Below are 22,176 nucleotides of genomic sequence, written 5' to 3' on the forward strand. Positions count from 1 at the left end.
AAAATATGAAAACAACAAACGCCCTGTTTAAGGGCTAACTTACTTCCCCAGGGCTGGAGGGATAATCCCATTACCACCCTATTCCCCAAAGTCTCAAGAGATACCTTAAAGCAGGTGATCCTTCATGTCAGTCTCTGGTAGGTTCCTGTGTCCCCTGTGTCCAGGAATATAGGTCTTTGGGTGTCTGGATCTCAGCAGAGTCTTTCTGCTCAAGACCTCTTTCCTCTTGTCAGCACCCTTGTGTACTGAAGAAAATGTCCCTTCCTCTCTCTGATGCAGGCTTTTTTGACACCTGTAATCAGCCAGGTGGTGTTGGTTAAGTGTCTACCAGCAGATAACCACTACACTGCTGGATTAGAGGCACATTTCTGAACAGGGATAAGTGCCCTGTTACAGAGACATTCAGAAACTTTGGTCTGTACAGCAGATGTAAGGGGGTTGAAAAGTAAATGTGTGTCATCAGCATAGAGGTGATATTTAAACCCAAGACATGTGATTAAGTCACCTAGAGAACGTGTATACAGAGAAAAAGAGGTCTCAGGACAGAGCCCTGGGTACCCCCACAGAGAGATCACTAGAGGAGGAGGTGTTAGCAGAAGAGACACTGAAATTACAATGGGAGAGATGAGGAGATCCAGGATAGAGCTTTGTTACGAATACCAAGAGTATGGAGAATGGGAAGGAGAAGAGGGTGGTCCACGTTTCAAATGCTGCAGAGAGGTCGATTAATATGAGCAGAATATCAGCAGAATATGAGCAGAGTGTAATGACCTTTGTCTTTGGCAGCAATGTCAACCAATGTCAATTACTGACACACATACTGTACACACTGTATTTAAGCTTTTAGTGAGTTCAGAAAATTACAATGGAATAATAGACACGTGAGAAGACATTGGCCTCTAATTTGGGAAATGTTAGCCTGCGGTTGGACACTATAATTTTGATTTTGTAACAAGAATAGTATTTTTTATCCGTTTACAACCTAGAGCAAGACAATGTTCAAGGCAGTAAGTCATTCTGCCCTTGTGGTTTCTCATATGTCAGCAGAGCATGGTAAATAAAAAGGGTTACATTTGTAGGGTTTCTTGTTGGCCTCTACTGTATTTAAACTAGATAGATACAGTAGTTTAAGACGTTGACAAAATATACATGAGCAAGAAGGCTCCTTGGCATGAAAACTAGTAGGAAGTAGCATGTGTTTATGTAATACTTGAAACTGATGTTTCTACAACCACAAAGAAACTATTGAAAACAGATCTGAATACAATGAACAGTTTGCCAGTCTTTCACTCAGCTATTGCCAAGAAAACCAACCACATCCTAATGTATTGTAATGTTGTTTTTCCAGGAATCTTTTTCCTGTCTATTATATTATTGTTTATTCAGATAAATTAGATGCACTATTCATTAGTGATCAGCAAGGGTGTGGGGTCAAAATTTGGGCCCCCCTTAATTCCCGCTGTTCAGAATTATTTGGCTTTCTGATAGTTTTGCAAAGACACTTTATTTATATATAAAAATGCTTTACCAGGAATTATAGGCTAAAGCAGTAAAATGCAGGGCATTATTGAAAACCCTGATCTCTGATTGGTTAAAATTCCGGGCATTATCCAATCAGTAATGCCCGGAATTTAGCAGCTTGCAAAGTGCAGTTTTCAATTGGCTTATTTCCAGCCAATCAGCTTTCAGAACAGCTGAGACAGGGCAGGGGATTGGTTTGCATGAAGTAAAAGCTCTGAGACAGGGCAGGGGATTGGTCAGGATGTATCAGCCATGGGTTGACTCCTCCCCCTCCCGAGCTGACAGATTTTCTGAGCAGATTCAGTTGATTGGGGGGGGGGGGGGTCGGGGGGGAAGAGAGAGAGATGGTGTCTGCAAAGAAGTAAGTTTATTTGTGGCTGCAGTTTGTGTGTGTGAGTGTGTGCTGTTGTGTTGTATGTGTGTGTGTGTGTGTGTGTGTGTGTGTGTGTGTGTGTGTGTGTGTGTGTGTGTGTGTGTGTGTGTGTGTGTTGTATAGAGCTCCCGTGTGTGTGTGTGTGTCAGTGTCAGCAGCACTGTTAATGGGTGTAGCATGTGTGTGTAGCAGCAGTGTGTGTGTGTGTGTGTGGGGGGTGGGTGGGGGGGTGGGGGGGTGTGTGTAGAGGTGCTGTGTTGTGTGTAGAGGTGCTGTGTTGTGTGTAGAGGTGCTGTGTATAGAGGTGCATTGTTGTGTGTGTGTGTGTGTGTGTGTGTGTGTTGTGTGTGTAGAGGTGCTGTGTTGTGTATAGAGGTGCAGTGGTGTGTGTGTGTGTGGGGTGTGTGTAGAGGTGCTGTGTTGTGCGTAGAGGTGGGGGGGGGAGAGTTCAAAGTTTAGTAAGTGGCTGTATTTTTTATTGTGGCTGCAGTGTGTGTGTGTGTGTGTGTGTCTGTGTGTGTGTGTGTGTGTGTGTGTTGTGCTGTTGTTGTATGTGCAGCAGCAGTTTGTGTATGTATAGAGCTCCAGTATGTGTGTGTGTTTGTGTGTGTCAGTGTCAGCAGCAGTGTTTATGGGTGTAGCATGTGTGTGTAGAGCTGCTGTGTTGTGTGTGTAGAGCTGCTGTGTTGTTAGGGTAGAGGAGCTGCTGTGTTGTGTGTGTAGAGCTGCTGTGTTGTGAGGGTAGAGGAGGTGCTATGTTGTGTATAGAGCTGGTGCTGTGTTGTGTGTAGAGCTGTTGTGTTCTGTGCGTAGAGGTGCTGTGTTGTGTGTGTGTAGAGGTGCTGTGTTGTGAGGGTAGAGGAGGTGCTGTGTTGTGTGTCTAGAGCTCCAGTGTGTGTGTGGTGTGTGCTTGTGTGTGTAGAGGTGCTGTGTTGTGAGTGTAGAGGAGGTGCTGTGTTGTGCTTGTGTGTGTAGAGGTGCTGTGTTGTGTGTGGTGTGCTGTTGTGTGTGTGTGTAGCAGCAGTTTGTGTGTGTTGAGCTGCTGTGTGTGTGTGTACACAGAGGGGGCGGCAGTGTGTGGATATAGATAGCTGCAGTGTAAGCGTATATAGAGGTGGTTTCATGTATTTACCATTTTATTTTAATAAAAAAATCTATTTAACTATACAAAATATTATTTATGAAAAAAGTCTACATTTATCCTATAATAGTAATAATCCCCTCAGAACAGGGCATTACTGGCCAATAATGCCCCGGCTCCGTTATTCAAACAAATCATGGAGCCGTTTTCGTGTGCTCTGCTATATTCCACGCGGCATTCACGCGGCCAATCACCCCAGGCACACGTGTTTATCGCGGTTGCTTTGTTTGAATTTCATGAATTCTGTTTCTTAGTGTGCAATGAAATGCAATGAAATTAATGAATTGTAATGTGTACAGTACTGTGCTACTGTGTCAATTTCAGGTGTTTAAAAACCAGCACACTAAAATGCCATTTTCTGCACTCGCCTGCATTCACGTCTTAAGGCAGTACGGTTGGAAGAACTTAAGGCAGTACGGTTGGAAGAACTTAAGGCAGTACGGTTGGAAGAACTTAAGGCAGTACGGTTGGAAGAAATCACGCACCATGACATGGGTATTCCGAGGTATACTGTCCCGGCCAGCTTTAATCTAAAGCTTGCCGGGTTAAATGCGGGCCAACCGCGGGGCCTTTCTCCGATTGAATCGGTGTTTCCCGCGCGGCGGCCGCTTCAATTGATAAGCGCTAATTGCGCTTATTATTGAAAGCGCCCGAGGTGCGGGAAAACCGGCTATTTTTAACCCACGGAGGCAGACGATTTAGATTAAAGCTGGCTGGCACAGTACAACTCGCAAAGTGTTCGAATAACGGCCGCTGCATCTATACATTTACATGTGACTGACCCCATGGGTCTGTTCAATCACAAGTTTCCTTCTTTTTAAAGCATTAAGTTTTGATAGGGCCAGCCATGCAATTAACAAATACAATTTTAATCAACATGTCCTAATTTCTTCCTACTAAATGCTGTGTGTTAATAACCTTCCCCAATCAGCTGACTATAGAAAAGTTATATGCAATTCTTTTATTTTTTCAGGTAAAATGTTTGGTAAAATGGCAAACAAATATAATACTTTCATATAAATAGTACTTTGATTTTCTCTAGAGCTGTTACAATACAATGATTTTTTAATGACCCTCATAAGATTGGTTTTCAGAGGTTTACTGTACACTATGTTATATAAAAAGCCAAGAAAAAGGCAACAAATAGACAAAATATGTCTTCTCATAAATGACAACAATGCCACTATGGGGGCTATGCACTAAGCTCAATGGCTTTGCGTTCTGATTTGGCAAAAAAGCAGGTTCGTTAAAAAGTGAAGCCGGGGACGCGATGCACGAAGGCCTTCAGGCCATTTTTTAACGTACCTGCTCAAAATAGCTCAAAACAGCCACAGCGTACGAGTTGCTTTTTTTCCCCTGCTAGCGTTCTTAACCGTTCCGTACGCTAGCTGATAGAAAAAAAAGCCGCATGTAACATTCGCATGGAGATTTGCCATCTCCATGCAAGACTGTTACAGGCGATCGTACACTAAATAAATACATTTTAATAATAGTGTACATGAGCAGGGGGTCTCCCGAGCTGAACCGCATTGGTTTCAGGTCCGAGGACCCCTTACTTCAGGAGTTGCAGGCCCTGTTATGGGGTGCCGGTATCCCCTGCACTTTAAAGCTCCCACGTCACGTGACCGGGACATTTAAATTCTGCAGGGGATACCGGCACCCCATAAAGGGGCCTGTAACTCCTGAAGTAAGGGGTGCCCGAGGCTGAAACCAATGCGGTTCAGCTCAGGAGACACCCTGCACATCTACACTAGTATGAAAACACACATAACAATAAACAATAATTCATTACCGTAGCGGCTATCCGCTAAGGTAATGAAGCTGCATTAATTTAAATTTAATAATAGTGTGTGAGAGCAGGGGGTCCCCGGAGCTGAACCGCATTGATTTCTGCCTCAGAGACCCCCTGCTTCCCGAGTTACAGGCCCCGGTATGGGGCATCGGTGACAGTGTCGCCGCCATCTTTATAGCGTCCAAGACGCGACGTGGGCTCTATAAAGATGGCGGCGACACTGGCACCGATGCCCCAAACCGGGGCCTGTAACTCGGGAAGCAGGGGGTCTCTGAGGCAGAAATCAATGCGGTTCAGCTCAGGGGACCCCCTGCTCCCGCACACTATTATTAAAATTTACATTAATGCAGCTTCATTACCTTAGCGGATAGCCGCTAAGGCAATGAAGGGGTTAAGGCACATTAGCTTGTTTATTGGGGACAATTGCCCCCAATAAATAACACACATCCCCCCTCCCCCTAACACATACAGTACTGTAATGGGCAAAATTACTATTATCCACATATGGATAATAATGCATTTGCCATTTTAAATACATATAAATTACAATAAATACAGGCAATATATATGACACTTACCTTTTACAGGCACCCACAATGAAGGCCGTCTTCATCCTCATCTTCATTCTGCCCATGCCCCTCTGGTACTGCAAAACATGCACAAGAATAAAAACAACCAATGTAATATCCCCTAACCCCTTAATCACCATAGCGGTTATTAACCGCTACAGGCATTAAGGGGTTAACCCACACTCACCCACCACACGGGAGGCCTACATACCCTCCCCCACTAACCCCCCGACCCCGTGAGGCCTAACCTCCCTCACCCACTACCCACAAGGGAGGCCTGCCCACATACCCTTGGGGCCAATACCCCCTCCCCCCACCCCCAGTACCCACAATAAAAACAACACACTGCCCCACAATAAACATCATTCTATTTATTAAATACATAACCCACCCCCTGTGCCCCCCCCATAAATACATGATTTACATACAGGGTTCATACCCCAGCCCCACGCGAGTCCCCGACGGGCCTGGCGGGTCACCTGACAGACCTACAGGGTACCAGCAACATGTTTCACACAGGTTCTGGAGGCCTGGTGGTGGGTCCTGCCAAGCTCCATGGCCCCCAGGTTGTCTCCGTGGGCCACCGTGGGCCACAATTGGGTCCCCACGGTAGGCCCGCGGATGTCTGGGAGCCCCTGGTAAGACCCACTAATTTTGGCCATTACTGTATAGTATGTGTTAGGGGGGTGTATTTAGTTATAATTCTTGTTTATTATTTTTGGAGGTGCAACATTGGTACCGCAGGCTCGCGGGTAACTCGGGACTCCCGCTGGGACCCCGGCACTCCCGCGGGGACACCCGTTTGGTGAGCTGGGGACACCCGCGGGGTCAGCCGGGAACACCCGCCGGCCTGCTGTATGGGTTTTGCACATGCAAAAATAAAAAGCAATAATTTTTTCTAAGTCCAGATTTCTTTGCGTCTACTCTTACCTGACGTGTTCTGATCAACGCAACTTTCGCGTACGCTAAGGTTTTGTTGCTTAGTGCATCCTGCTTAAGGGCAGAATTTAACGCAAACAGGGTTGCGAACGAGCAAAGTTCCTGAAAAAAGTCATTTTTAGATCGCAAAGTGCCTGTTTGCGTTGCTTAGTGCATCGGGTTGAGCGCAAAAGCACGTTCTAAGAGCACTCTGCGATCTAAAAGTGACTTAACGGAGCTTAGTGCATAGCCCCCTAAGTATGCAGGAATTTGCATTTGTATTTCAAACGGGATATGCGGGCAGATGGGGCACAGTGAAAAAATGCACGCAGTTTGAACAAGAAAAATGTTAGCTTATACAAGATTAATTGGTGTAAGAAAAGTTTTTGACTTTACCTATGGTTGTGTTTGTACTGTATATGTTACATACAAGTAAGCTTTACTTTCCTGGATTAATTAGCACCAATGCACACCCAGCAATCGTATTTCACCCAAAAATTGATAGCTTGAAATGCAGGCCAGGGATTTTTTTTTTTACCATCTATCTTTTGTATATTATGGTTGGGAGGCTAATTAACTTGCAAGTCTATTCAGTAAAGATCACAGATGCCATTATGTAATTGAAGGTGCTACATGAATGGTACTTACTGTACAAAAACTGAATATTGTGATTACTTTAAAGTGTTATAATGGATAGTGTATCCTGAACCTGTCTCACAACGTTCAATTAATACAAATTTATGGATTCGTTTGTTTTTTTTAATTAAACTATCTTTTGTGAAAGATGTCTCACTTCCCTTTACCCACCTCACTAATAAGGTCTATCCAGTGAGATACCTTGTGTCCTTATTACCACATAAGATTTTACATTCCATAAAAGCAGAACAACTTCATATTTAAAGGAGCAGTTTCTACTACTTGTTTTTTTGCCCCTCAATTTTTTTACATTTACAGTATATGAAGCAGCGGGTCTCAGGAGCTGACTCGCTTTCATTCCAGCTCCTGGGACCCACTGCTTCCTGAGATACTTGCCGGGAATATGCCGCCGGCAGCATCATCAAAATGGAGGTTTAAATCTCCCACTTCCCGAATAGGAATCTGCAACGTCAACAGTTGCCCTTCTTATTGGCCTGGGTCATGCAGGGATTTAACCCTATAGGAAGTACGAGCAACAACTTAGTTTTGGTATTTTAGCTTTCGGGGTCTCCTACTTTCTATATATGTTAAATAAAGTGTGGTGCCTTTAAGACCCACTTATGCAACTGTAGTGGTCTATGACACATGTGTCAAGGTCAAAAATTTGCAATTCTGGGTTCAAGAAAACTGTACCAGGTGAAGGAAGAAGTCCTATTGATTTAAAAAAAAACAAAAAAACAACAAAAACATTTTACATACAGTACTGTATGATGCAGATTTTTTTTGGTCTGGAATGGCACCTTGTCTGCCTTCATTCATATATCCCTATATATAAATGCAAAAGTGGTGCAATTCTGGGGCAAACAATCTACTAATTTATTATGGTCTTATTAAAGGGGCCTGAGTATTTAAAAACAATTTAATCTACAGGCTCCTGTCTCAGCAGTAACTGTAGCACATTACATTTTACTGTGTCTAAATATTGCACATTGTTTCAGACACCCGTAGGATAGTAAGGAATCATTCACTCGCCATCAGTATAATTTAATATATTCTTTACACTGCCAATATACTGCTGTAAAATCTATTAGTATTAGAATGAAAACAAAACTAACTGAGTTTGTCTTCAGAAATCGAGATCTAGTTATTATGTGAAAGCATCCATTAAGTGTAACCGTACTTTTTTATGTTAACGTTTGTTAAATAAGCCATGTTTAATACTTTTTCATTTTGGCTCAGACTCCAGGCTTCTAACAGCACAACAACACAACAACACATACAATATATCAGTGTACACCCCGCCACCCCCTCCCCCTCCATACTAGTAGTGTAAGGGGTTAATGGCCTTAAAAGGTTAATCAGAAGGTACACAGCCAACTCAGACCCCGTCTGAGATGGCGGTCAGTGTACAGTATCAGGATATTGATCCCAGGGAAATAGAATGTTGACCAATGCCCGCATGGGGTTCACTAGTAATGGGATATGTTGGACGCTATATAGAAGAACCCAAAACGAAACAACTCTAAGTACCTCCCTAGTGTATTAAGATGAGGGTACCTAGGGAAGAAGCAAATAGTGCACACACTGTAACAGGTGTTCCCCCACCCTCTGGGACATTTCACTGTTAGGTTAAGGCCCCGCTCCCAGAATCAGCGCACCCACACTGCTGACAGGCGGTGCGCTGAGATACACAGACCGCGATATGCGGTCTGTAGGGAGCGGGAGCCGGAGCGGGAGGTGGGCGGGAGGTGGGAGGTTTGACAGGGAGGGGGGCGTGGCTTGAGCGGAGGGACCCGCTACTCTCCCCCCCCTCCCTCCACGGACTGCAGGAGGGAGCTGCTACTCTCCCCCCCCTCCCCGGACTGCAGGAGGGAGCTGCTACTCTCCCCCCCTCCCTCCACGGGCTGCAGGAGGGACCCGCTACTCTCCCCCCCCTCCCTCCACGGACTCGGGCTGGAGCACTCATACATACACACATACACACACACAGGCAGGCACTCACGCACTCATACACACACACGCGCGCACACACATGCAGGCACTCACGCACTCACACACGCACACACACAGACAGAGGCAGGCACTCAGGCACACACATACACACACACACACAGACAGGCACGCACGCACTCAGACACACACACAGACAGGCACGCACCTGCTTTCACTCCACACTCCTCCCCGCTCCCGGAAGCCTCTCCTCCTCCCGAAGCCTCCCCTCCCCATTGGCTCACAGCCACACCACGTGACGCGTCAACGCTAGGAAACACCATTCTCTTGTGTCTCCTAGCGGCTGACGCGCCACAGCGTGTAGTCAGCTGTGCCGCCAGGGGGGACCGGGACCGGCTCGCGAGGATTCCCCTGCTGGTGGGGAACTCGCTACATTGCCGCCCGCGCCAACGAGCGCAGCAGGACCGAGGCCTTACCTGGTGTTGCTGTGCTGCTCACCTGCTAGGCTTACAGGATATTGAGTGTCCGTCGGTGTTAGTTGGGGACTAACAGGACAGGCTTTAGGGATCTTCCCAGTTCTTTATGGGTGCAGAGCCTCCATTTCCAGCAGGCTCCAGCAGAGCTTGGTGCAGTTCCTGCAGGAAACCCCTTTGCACTCCCCCTGATAAACTGCAGTCTCAGGCAGGAGTATAAAACAAAGGTGGGTTCTTTATTCTTCATAAAGCATACCAACATGTACACTCGTTTCTGTTCCCTCTGGTCCCTGGATTAAACCCCCGGGGCTTAAAGCCCCAAAAGTCTATCCTTTGCTCCCTTTCTCCCTGGTGGAGCAAGGGGTAGTATCCCACTCCCTTAAGGAATGAGAAGGAAGGTGGGCAGAGCCCTGCCTCCACACTTCAACAACCACTAAATTTGGATCTGCATTCTTTTTTGTACCCAGGGGGAGGGTTTTAGGTTTGACTCCCTGATAGGGCAGTACACAGGCCTTAGGCCCCCCTTTTACCTGTCACTCAAGGGAGTGGTTTACTGCGGCAGCAGCAAGGGCATAGATTTAACCCTAACACTGTCTGCACTGGTACCAGGGCTTATGTGTTAAGTACTGTAGGGCAGATTAGTAGCCAAGATGATACATGGCTACACACTCCCCCTGGTGGAGTCTCACGGACCCCGCTAGGAACCCAATTTACAGACCATCCCTAAATTGAATAACATGGGACAATGTATAACAGTTCATGACATAACATAAAAGAATACACCCGGATCCATCCCTAACATGAAGAATCCACACGCACTTCAATAATAGTGCTTCAGGTCAGATTTCTTAACCAACCTGCCCTCCCCATTGGGAACATTAACGGAATACTCTCTCCTCGGGCCCCGTTCAGAGACATACTTCACCCAGTCCATATAGATGTTTCTCCCCACCCGCCAAACTCGGATGAGGTAAAGTTTCCTCATTGTAGTACCAAGAGATACAGCAGACTAGATAGTCTAGGACTGCATCCCTCAACCACTCCTCTCTGTTGGCCTCTATTTCCCTCGTTATGGGCTCAGGGACATAGAGATAATCATACCCATGGGACTGACGGTACCTCTGAACTATTAATCGGTCAGCCTGGCTGAGTTTGTTTCATTTCTGGCCACAGGCCTGGCCCAGTAGCACCCAGAATAGTGGTTCATGAGGGCTGTTCTTGATAGGTTATTGTTAAACCAGTTGTTTGTATCAACCCTAGTTTAATTTCCCTATCTCTTTATCTGAGAGCCTCTGCCGTTTCTTCCACAGAGAACTCCCCTTCCTCCCGCCAATGATCCACAATATCCCCACTGAACAGCAAGAATCGTATCTGGTTCATATGATGAACAAACCCTTGAAACATGGGGTCCTACCACGGAAATACTTTCCCCACATTTGCACTGGACAGAGATACATCAGGCTCGGAAGCTTCCCTGAGGGTGTTCCTGACCTATCTGACCTAACAGAACCTTCTCTTGAAACAACACACACGCTTGCATCCCACCCCCAGCAGGATCATCATAAAGCCAGCCCTGTTTCTCCAGTCCTGGGAAGATTTAGTTACCCTCTGAGTTTCCTGAGCAATGTCTGTTGAGACCTTAGGCACATCAGTGTGTCCTGAGATGCCAGGCACCTCACGCCGGCCTCGGCCTACTACCACAAGCCCTTGTTGGGCCTCAGAGTCCTTCTGGATCATGTGCTCATGGGCCTTGCCCCGCGTGCGGCTCTGCTGGAAGAAAACTTCAGTTGCAGTCTTACCAACCAGAGCAGGGGGTCACAGCTTCCGCATCTGCTTCGGCGGCCGCATCCGCAATGATGACTTCTGGTCGCACCGGAAGGGTGATTTCATCTGAGGAGGCCAGTACCTCTTTAATGGATTCCTCTGCTGCTCCCCGTCGAGCGGAAGCATCCTGATAAATCTGTGGGGCTGTGGTCATCCCGGGCACCTGGGAAGGTAACACATCCTCACTGCTCCGACACTCCTCTGCATCCGCATGGTTCTCCCGGCCAGGAGCCGGCATATCCGACGCCACTTCACGACGATCCTCCAAAGCCTTGGATATCCTCCGCTCGGGTAGCACCGTCGCCTCCGATGATGTCGTGTATCCTGGACACTTCCTGTTCCGGCTGACGGGGATTACCTCTCTGGCAACAGGGCAATGACACTCTGGCCGGAGCATCGTGATGGGGCCTGCCATCTTGCCTGCCTCCCCGGCAGCGTTGGACATGCCCCCTTGGGAAGAGGACTGGGACACCTCACTATCGCTGGCAGCAGCTTTCAGGCAGCGGTCCCGCTCCTGCACCACCAGCAGAAGTGCCTCAGCCTACTCCCTGGCTGTCACCACTCCGGGTAAGTCTCATAAGTTAATTGGTACAGGGACACACAGCTCCCTTGGAGCATCCGCTCCTGATCTCGTGATCTAATCCGCATACCTCTTCAGGTAGACCGCATCCTCCATCTTGCCCAGTGTGGTTGGTAGCACTATTTTGGATTTAAGATGGGGAGTCCCCGCATCTCTTACACCTTGACTCCAGGCTCACGTCTCTGCCTGGGAAATCGCAACTGGGACAGATGCATTGTAGTAAGCTTTCCCCATTTATTTTTACTAGCATGAAGCCTCCTGCAGTGTATATTAGGGAATCACACACTCCACCATTGTAGGAATGTTGCATGGGAACAGTGGTGATTAGCTCCTGCTCCTTGCCTCACCATGCACAACTGAGGGTGTTGTACAGACGAGCCAACGAGTATTCTAAAACTTGCCTTAAACTTGCCTTAAACTAGCCAGGTACATGCTGGGTACATTTCAGTGACATTTCTGCAGAGGCTAATGGCCCATTGGATTAATACAGCAGGGGTTTCTGGCAGTCCCATTCAGATTGAATGGGACTGCCAGGGACCCCCGCTGTATTAATCCGATGGGTCATTAGTCTGTCTGCAGAAATGTGTGAAATGTTGCAGCATGTGCCCAGCATATACCCAGTACATTTGTTTTTAATTTAGCTTATATGTCTAGATTGTGTGTTTTCATTCATATTCAGGATTGTTCTTTTTGCTTATACTTTCTGTTTACATAAAGTTTGAAGAGATATAGAATTTAACTAATCTATGAATGAAGTATCAACACACCTCTATTCATGAGACCAATATATTTTGTTTGTGTACATTTGTTTTTAATATAGCCTTTATGTCTAGACTGTGTTTTTTTTTATTCATATTTAGGATTGTTCATTTGTTCATTTTTTTTTGTTTAAATAAAGTTTATTTTATTGTCATGGCTTGAGCGCACTGACGTCACACGTCCCGCGTCACGTCCTGCGTCATCCTCCCCGTTGAACCAGGAAGTGGCGGCGGATTGGTCACGCCAGCGCCGAGTTAAGGTATTTAAATGCTCCGGTTTATGTATTTCTATTCACCTTGAGAAAGGGCCATAAGCCCGAAACGCGTAGGTGTTCTGTTTTTGTACGTTTGATCCATTAAACTTTTATTGTGGGAACGCACCTCTGTATTAACTTTTGTCTTAGTGGAACCAGTGCTTCGTTTTTGTTTCTCTCCTTGTTCCTGTTCATCCATTACAACGGAGGCACGGTACACCCCAGGAGTTGTGACACATCAGGCTCTACAATTGCGTGAGTAATACTCTATATTGAGCCTTTTTTCACTCTCCTTTTCCTAAGTGGCTGCAAGGAATTTGTTTGTCGCCCCATGTTTATACCATGATGTTGTACTAACGCTGGACACCGGCAGGCGTATACTGTCCTTACTTCATTGCATGTGGGACTTTATTTTCCAGTTACACATCTAACAGGTACATGGGTGCTACCTTATATTCCAGCCTTATTTTTGCTTTCTCTGGAGGGGTAATCCGCTATATACTTATAGATACTACCCATGTTTGCTGAGATTTTTTGTTAAGAGCACAATGCAACTTATTTTTTCATATACCCAGCATGTACCTGGGTCTTTTTGGAGATTGCCCCAGGTTTGTTTTAGAATAATCATCGGCACTACAGTAGCTCACGTCTGGCTATGCTCTAGTGGTGACACAACATTACTTGCCTCCTCCCCCTGGTGGATCCAGGAGTACAGGCACAACTGTGGGCACGGCTTCAGCTGTCGTGCCAAGCCACTCACAGAACATGGCTGCAGCTTTGCTTTCACGCCGAACCCAGCCCTTATTGTGGGCAGAGCTTCATTTTCGCACCGAACCAAGTACAATTTGCAAAAGATGCTTGCATCTTGTAAACTTCTCCACGCGGTCCTCCCGATTTTGTTGGGTACCACTCCTTTCACGTGCTGCAGCTCCTCTGGTGTGGAAGGTGGTCCCTTGCTGGGCAAGAGTCCCCTAGCACGCTTCGCACGTGGACATTTCAAATATAGCACACTGCGGCTCCCTGTGCTGGGGACCGCTATTAGTATTATTGTAGCTCCACCAACGGAGGTTCTGGCCTCCTGCATTTCAAGAGCCTCCCCTCAGACACTACCCACACATTGTAATGGACGTGCTCGCCACAAACCGGGACCGGACCGCGGGGCTGAGGTGGAGATGTGAATACACCGACCTTAGACCACGAAGCGGGTTCTGGATTGCGCAGTTCGTAGTCATTCGTAGCAGGGTCAGGGTTGGAGAATGTAAAGTAATTCTTAGACAAGCCAGGATCAGGGTTGGAGATGTCAGGGTAATCGATATCCAGGCAGAAGTTCGGCAACAAGGAATTAGGTATGCCGTGCTTCAGCGTAGCAGCTGTAGTGCGGGAATGGCCTCTACGCGAGGATAAGGAGCGGCCCATAACAAAGGCCTCTGCAAGGCAGGAATGCAGCAGACCTCAGGAAACAGGAAGCAGAAGGTTAGCGCTGGAAATGTAGCGCTTCAGCACAGCAACCAGGACATGGCCTCTACAATGGAGATATACAGCAGGCCCCAGGAACTAGCCCTCTGTAAGGAGAGAAGGCAGCAGCCCTCAGTGAACAGGCAGGGCTGGCTCTGGGGATCCAGCGCTTCAGCACAGGTACCAGGAAGCAGACCTCTGCCAGGGGTGAATGCAGGAGGTCTCAAGAACAGGATAAGTTAGACACTGGGAATCCCGAGCTTCAGCACAGGTACCAGAAAGCAGACCTCAGCAGCAGATCCCAGGAACAAGGTAAGAGCAGCACTGGGGATCCAGTGCTTCAGTACAGGAAGCAGACCTCTGAAGCAGGTCTCAGAAACACGGCAAGAGTAGCATTGGGGATCCAGCACTTCAGCACAGGAAGCAGACATCTTCAGCAGGTCCCAGGAATAAGGCCAAGGCGGAAGTGTGTGGCAAACACTGTTACATCCAAGTAAACTTGGATTATGCTCGGCAAGGAGTCAGAGAAAGAGGCCAGTATAAGAAAGGCAGATAGCCAATCCCAAGACAGGGGTGTGTGGGAATTCTTCCAATGCCAGAGCAGAGAGACAGAGCAGCATGATTGCAAACACAGGTGAATGTACTTGCAATAGCAAAGGGAGGTTTGTTTGAGAGCACACCAGCTCTGCAAGAGTGAGCTCCGCCAAACCCAGGAACAGATTCCTCACACACATACTGTAAACACCATTCATTTGGACCGTGATGCTAGAGTCCCCTTCTGAAGTTTCTGGTCCCCAGGATCCCAAAACACCCCCTCCAGGCGCCCTAAACATCAGTCCTTAGGATGGCATGAACTAGCACACACTAGTGGGCAGCAAAAGATAAAAGGGGGGGGGGGGGATCCTCCGGCGCGTCGTTCCACTTGTGATTCCGGGACACATGAAATGTAAAATAGAGAGGGGGACCACAATCAGGGGTAATTCAATACATAATAGTACCTTGTGGATTTAAAAAGGGGAACACACTTACATTAAGCAACATATCTTTAACTACAGAAGGGGGGGAGGTGGACCTCTTGATGGTTCCTCAAATAGGGAAGAGAAGGGAAATATAGTTTAACACTGTTTATTAACAACAAATAGAATAGAGATTAAAAACTCACAAGCGGCCAATACTTATTGGCATAGAGAGGAGATGTCTCCAGACTCCACAGAGCGTCCTTCCAAAGAATTGGTGGTCTCTTGTGGCTTCCGTTCCAGCTGATGAGATGGTGAGATGGTATGTCAGGATACAGTTAACAGCAGGGAGGGTCTCCAGGAACTCGTGCACGAACCGGGTCTCCTTCCGTTTGTCTTTCTCCTTACACACTCCTTACACAGCTCCCGCCTGTCGCGTGTGCGCATGCGCTCTGGACGAAATGCTGGCCAAGCTGGAATAGTACTTTCTCTCCTCTGTACGGTGGCCTGTGATGCCCAAAAAAACGTCAATGTAAGTGTGTTCCCTTTTTTAAATTCACAAGGTACTATTATGTATTGAATTACCCCTGATTGTGTCCCGGATTTCATGTGTCCCGGAATCACAAGTGGAACGGCGCGCCGGAGGATCCCCCCCCCCCCTTTTTCTGACATTACATAGAGGTTGGTGAATCACCTCTAAGAAACTCTGGCAGCAGGATTACACTTTGTGAAGGACTGAAGTCTTGAACTATACTATACTACGGTTGGCGCAATTATCAATTTTCTCTTTATATAGTGGGCAGCAAAGGCTGCAGTTCCACTGGCGGGGAAGATGGTCCTTTGCAGGGCAAGAGTCCCCTTGGACACTACACCTGCCTTCCCCCCCTCTTCGTACATAACAGGAGCGTACCTCCTCTCTCCAACTGTAAAAGCCTATCCTGATACAGTAGATCTCAGCAGCGCCTCCAAATGTCACAGGTGTTCCCCCACCCTCTGGGAGATTTCACTGTTACCTGATGTTGTTGTGGTGCTCGCCTGCTAGGCTTAGAGGATACAGAGTGTCCGCCAGACTTGGTTGGGGACTAACAGGACAGGCTTTAGAGATCTTCCCAGTTCTTTATGAGTTCAGCGCTTCCGTTTCCAGCAGGCCCCAGCAGAGCTGGGTGCAGTTCCTGCAGGAAAACCCTCTTGACCCCCCCTGATAAACTGCAGTCTCAGGCAGGAGTATAAAACAAAGGATGGTTCTTTATTCTTCATACAGCATACCAACATGTACCCTCTTTTCTGTTCTCTCTGGTCCCTGAAATCAACCCCCAGGGCTTAAGGTCCCAAAGGTCTATCCTTTGCTCCCTTACTCCCTGGTGGAATAAGGGGTAGTATCCCACTACCTTGAGGGAGGGGAAGGAAGGTGACCAGAGCCCTGGCTCCACACTTCAACAACCACTACATTTGGATCTGCAGTCCCTTTTGTGCCCAGCCAAGGTCTGAGCCCCTGATAAGGCAGTACACAGGCCTTAGGCCTTCCCCCCCTGTTACTCAAGGGAGTTGTTTACTGCTGCAGCAGCAGCAGCAGCAAGGGCATAGATTTAACCCTAACACTGCCTGCGCTGGTACCAGGGCTTATGTCTTTAGGAAGGGCAGACTAGTAGCCAATAGGTTACATGGCTACAACTGTAAATGTATCAGTAAATGTGAATATAGTGAAGTGTGTCTAAGTGCGAAGATTATTATCCACAGCTGTTAATAAAGCTCCTATTTGTACTATGAAAGTTCCTGTCACCCATCATTATTCCATCAGCATATCTATGCCCAGTCTGTGCAGACCTAGCACCCTGACAAAGTATAAGAGACTGAGCAAAGCCATGTACAGTACATAGTAAACTGATGTAAACTCCTTAAGAGTCAGGCAAAGAGGGTTACATCATTAACCATTTCTGTTTTGTATTTATTGAGGGTTACCTGGCTAGCTAAGAAAATGCAAGAATTCCAAAGCTGCAATTAGGATTGAGTTATAAAATCCTTAGAAAAAGAAGTACAATGTTAAGTATTGATCAGTCTACTATATACTTTCTTTGTACAGTAAGTTACAGTGAGGGTGTCTTTCCTCTTTTCTGGTGACTTTGAGCTAAACTACAGACACAACTTACACGTCCTATAGTATATATTATCCTTACTGTACGTGCCAGGCTGCATTATAGAGCTGTGTTAATATGGTAACCAGGTGGTTCCTGTGGTGGATTTCTTAAAATGTATTATGTTTATTAGATTAGCATAAAAAGACAAATCTACATGTGCAAATATCACTCTCATTGGCAGCAAAGCATTGTTTAGAAATATGTTGCAGGTGTCTTAGGCGGTGCTTATAGTGCCGTCGATGGCGACACGATGGGCGATGTCACCCGTCGCCGTTGCCACAAGCGAAAGTTATATTTCGCTGGACGGCGGCGTCGCGGGTTTCCGGGCATTTGATTGGTTGGGCCGTCACGAGGCGACAGCACTTGAAAAATCAAATGTTGCCGGCTACCAGTTTTCACCACGACAACGCTTACTATAAGCGCACGCGGTGGCGGCGGCAATGCATTTGCATTTGTTTTCGGGCAATGTCGCGTCGCCTGCACTGTAAGCGCGGCCTTAGACAGCAACAAAGTTAATGTATTTCTTTTATCAGTGACACTATTGAAAATTCTGGCAGCTTATGCTGCTTACCTATTTCTATTTTCACTTGCAATTAGCATTAAAGACAGATGATTAACGACAAAAGATCATAGAAAACAATGATAAATGGTGTTTAGCTGTGAAGCGATTCACATTTCTTTGCAGTGTTATGTAATGTTATCATTTTGTTTAATTCTTTCAATTAAAGAGGATGTACACCCGTGTGTACTTATCACTTCAGCACCACATCACTCTAGTTCCTTGCTTGTCCCTTTTTCACTAGGTGGAGCTACTGTAATAATGCATGTTTTAGTATGAAATGAGTCCAAAATGATACTGGATTGCATGTGTATTATACCTACCCATACACTCTCCCAACAACTATACTTTGTGTAGGAGGAAAGTCTCCTTGAACGGAATTTAAAATGTTGGCAATTAAGATGTATTCAATGTTGTAACAGGAAAGTACACACATTTAATTTTTATTTATTTTTATTAAAAAATAGCCCAGATTCTACCCCACAGTGAAGTCATTTATGATACATACAAAATATTTAGAGTATCCAAAATGCACGAAAATTCAAAAAGCCATATCTGCACGTTCCCTCAAACAATAATTCCCCGTTATATCACAATATTCTTTCAAATGGTAAACATTTATAAATACAGAATTTTGCGGCAAAACTAAAAATAGACTTATTATATTACGTGTCAAAGTTTAAAAAAGCATTATTAACAAAGAGAAGTCTTATTTTAACCCTTTACATTTCTTCTAGCATCCATGTGTATATGCATGTTTTGAACGGACGGCACAATTCTAGCACGTTTCTTCACTAAAAACAATGTAAGCTATACAGGACAGTGTACAAATCGTCCAATGGCTTATTTGAAAAGATTTGTTACAGATACACAATAAAAAGCAAAGTTAAAAAAAACAAAACATTTCAGCAGGTTATTTACAGTAACAGTGTTGAAAGATGAAGAAAACATTTAAACCTTCAACACACTAACAGATCTGATCAACACATAGGCCTCTCTCTAATCTGCTATGAAGCCATCTTTCCTTTCTTTGGGAAGATTTAAGCACCATTACATAGTTTGATGGAAGCTGAAAGCTTTGCTTGCATGGGAAGTTGACTTTACAGCATATCAAATAGAGGCCACAGAAACCTACTTAATTCTACTTCGTGCCCAACATAGGGAGCTCTCTTAGCAAAGCCTGTGCAAATGGCATGTTCTTTTTCAGGCAATCCACTTTAAATATACAAATATAAAAAATACAAATACTAAAAATATGTCTATTTTTGTATTAGATCTACAACAAAACACGTGTATTTCTTATGTTCACTGTTATTGTTTATTTATACCTCTGTGCCCTCTCTGGGGTAAAGGACACTGTTCGTACTGATACTATTGTAGAAATGGGAATTGAATTGATTGAGAACTGAACTGCTGTAGCCAAAGGGACTTGATGACACTGTAGTAGACCAATCTGACCCTCCATGACTTGGTATGTTGGTAAGTGGAGAGTATGAATTGAAACCTGTCGTCATGTTCTGTCCCATTTTATCAGAGGTTTCATTACTGAGTCCAAGTGGTATTGACCTACTGACTGAATTAGCACTGTTAACATAAGCAGTCATGCTAGAGAGAAAGTTGTTAAGGCATGGAGTAATTGTGGGAGGAGAGGATCTCTTTTCTGATGAGTCTTCAGTTCCTGGTGATGAGCTTTCTAAGATATCTTGATGCTCTCCGTTCTTAGGGCTGTCCGTCAGTGGACTACCCTCAGACTTTTCAGAAATCAGTTGTCCATTAGGGTTAATATCAGACTTTCTTTTTCTCTTTCTACGGAAGTTTCCATTGTCAAACATCTTCTCACAGTTAGGATCCAGTGTCCAATAATTTCCTTTTCCTGTTACAACAAAACAACATTCTTAGTATACATAAGGTCATGAGATAGCACATTTGACATGTCATAGCAGGCAGATTTTACCGGTTTGATTTTCAAAGTCAAAAGCTTTGCAAGGATTAAATGTGACACAGGTCACAGAACTGAACATGCTATCAACTATTAGATTCAAGGAAAGGATAAGGGGAAAAAGATAAACTCACTGTTCTTTATAAGTGTAAAGAACTTGAAACGCTTCATTTTTCTCTACTAATCACATCACATTAAATAATATATCAGTCAACAGTCAAAAAAATTGTACTGTATGGTTCCTCATACTCCCTATTCCTGCTTAACTGCCTTTGCACTTTTGAACAACATAGTACAGATAAACTCTGTATTTTGACAAATTACATTTTAAAAACCTGAAACATTCTTGGCTATAACATTAATCAATCTGCTGTGACATTTTCATAACAAATATGCTTTCGTTATAAGTAACTTTTCTCTATAAAATAAGTAAATAAATATTTACCTGGATCATCTTCATCCCTTGGGACTTTTTTGAAGCAGTCATTAAGAGACAGGTTGTGTCGTATAGAGTTCTGCCATCCAGCTTTGCTCTTGTTGTAGAAGGGGAAGTTATCAGCCACATATTGGTAGATCTGGCTTAGAGTCAGTCTTTTGTCTTGAGCTCCATGTATTGCCATGGCTATCAGTGCAGAATAGGAGTATGGTGGTCTTACCAGCTTCATAAGTTCTTCTTGAGAAGGAATAGGAAGCCAGCCTAATTCAGAACCTCCTAGACCATGCATGTTAGGCAGCAGTTGTCTTTGCATCCCATATGCCTGAGGCATGAAGGGGCTTGAGTTGGATCCTGGCAGATATGGAGGTGGTGTAATAGAAGGTCCATTCAACCACAAATAGGGATTAGCTGTGGTGCTATAATCCCCAGTTTCAAAATTTGAAGGTCGCTGAGGACTAGGCATATTCTGAGGATGGAAGAAGTTCTCACAGTAGATGTTCATCTCTGGAGGTTCCTGGCCAATGTTTGGAAATTGTGGGCCACAACGTGGCGGGGAATGTGTCTGTGGATCAAATGCACTCATAATATAAAGCTAATAAATCACAGAGCTAAATGCACCTGTGCTAGCAACTTCCTTGAAACAGGTGTATAACCTGTGCCCTTCCTCACTACTACTTATACACCTGTCAGTGTTTAGCTTTCAATTTTTTGCTCCGCCCAGTTTTCACTGACTGGCTAGAGATCTAAAAGATATCCCTTTTTGGAATGCTGGCAGCACATAAGCCAAATGTTTAAATTTATGAGTGTTTATCTTTCAAATGAATGGAAGAGTTTCCAGTTCTGTGAAAAAATACTATGATTCTATAATAAATGGACTTCAATAAAATTATTTTACAAAGAGTCACAATGTAGATTATACAGATACACAGGTATGAAAACGCATAATTGCATTAAAGACAACAATGGCTTAACACAGTAAATCTTGACAGATGTATACAAAAGAGGTCTGTTTGGCAAAACGGAGGGGACAAAGGGTTTTCAATTTGACAAAAAGTATGTATTGCAATTAGAGATGAGCGAGTTCAGATTTGTGGAATCCAACACCCCCAAATCTAGGCAATCAGAGCAAAATGTAGGCAATAGCATTGTGCTAGATTGAGCTTGCAGTGCCACGAATCCGCTCCTTTTTTAATTGCCACAGATTCTTACATTACTCTTTATTCTCATGTACAGTATTCATTTGCTTTTAATCAAAGTTTACCAACTGCAAAACTAGGGCAAAAGAAAAATAATACACAAAATTTATTAGGAAAAACATTACCATTGAAAACAAGGGGCTTTTCCTGCTTGCTAAATCTAATGCAGTATTTTTGCAGCTCGTTTGCCCTGGTTTTGCAATTGGGAGACTTTGATAATGACCCCGCCCTCCCTTCCAATATTTAACCTTCTACTTATGTAAAAATGCAAAAGTAGTGCGGTCATGGGGCATAAACCTGCTTTTAATTGAATCACCTGATGCAGTTTTTCTTCTTTTTTTTTTCACCACAGAATTAAACCACTTTGTCCTTCACATATAATGGGTTATTTATCAAGACCAAGGCAAAAGTGGGGAAGAAAAGCTGCTCCAAATTTATCAATATTTCCTATTCAAATCAATTGGAATTTTTATTTATTTTTTGCACCAGTTTTGTCCTGGTTTTGCACCAATATTTATTATTAGACTGAGGGAGTGGCTCAGTGAGTAAAGACTGAACTCTGTAAACAATCACACAGAGTTTGAAGCAGGTGAACCCTGTTTAAATCGTGGTGTCACTTCATTGTGACCTTGGGCAAGTCACTTTATTTCCCTGTGACTCATGCCACCAAACACATAGATTGTAAGCTCATCTGGGCAGGGACAATCCTAT

The 22,176-nt window shown here is 45.0% G+C and overlaps 1 protein-coding gene across 1 annotated transcript; it reads right to left on the reverse strand.

Annotated features, from left to right (window-relative positions):
* Positions 1-18,329: 18,329 nt before the first annotated feature.
* FOXI1 (forkhead box I1) lies at positions 18,330-20,918 on the reverse strand. The gene is made up of 2 exons (XM_075601674.1): positions 20,279-20,918; positions 18,330-19,767 (listed from the first exon to the last, which is right to left on the reverse strand). Exons 1-2 carry the CDS (start codon positions 20,850-20,852, stop codon positions 19,217-19,219), a joined length of 1,125 nt encoding a protein of 374 aa, XP_075457789.1. The 5' UTR covers positions 20,853-20,918; the 3' UTR covers positions 18,330-19,216.
* Positions 20,919-22,176: the final 1,258 nt, after the last annotated feature.

Source organism: Ascaphus truei, chromosome 5, assembly GCF_040206685.1.
Source record: "Ascaphus truei isolate aAscTru1 chromosome 5, aAscTru1.hap1, whole genome shotgun sequence".
Taxonomy (NCBI): Eukaryota; Metazoa; Chordata; class Amphibia; order Anura; family Ascaphidae; genus Ascaphus; species Ascaphus truei.

What these genes read in the sequence shown, in the direction of transcription:
- FOXI1 (XM_075601674.1), bottom strand. Translation starts at nt 20,852, where the DNA reads ATGAGTGCATTTGATCCACAGACACATTCCCCGCCACGTTGTGGCCCA. An exon ending in AAGGGATGAAGATGATCCAG is followed by an intron (nt 19,768 to 20,278) that starts GTAAATATTTAT and finishes TTGTTGTAACAG; the next exon opens with GAAAAGGAAATTATTGGACA.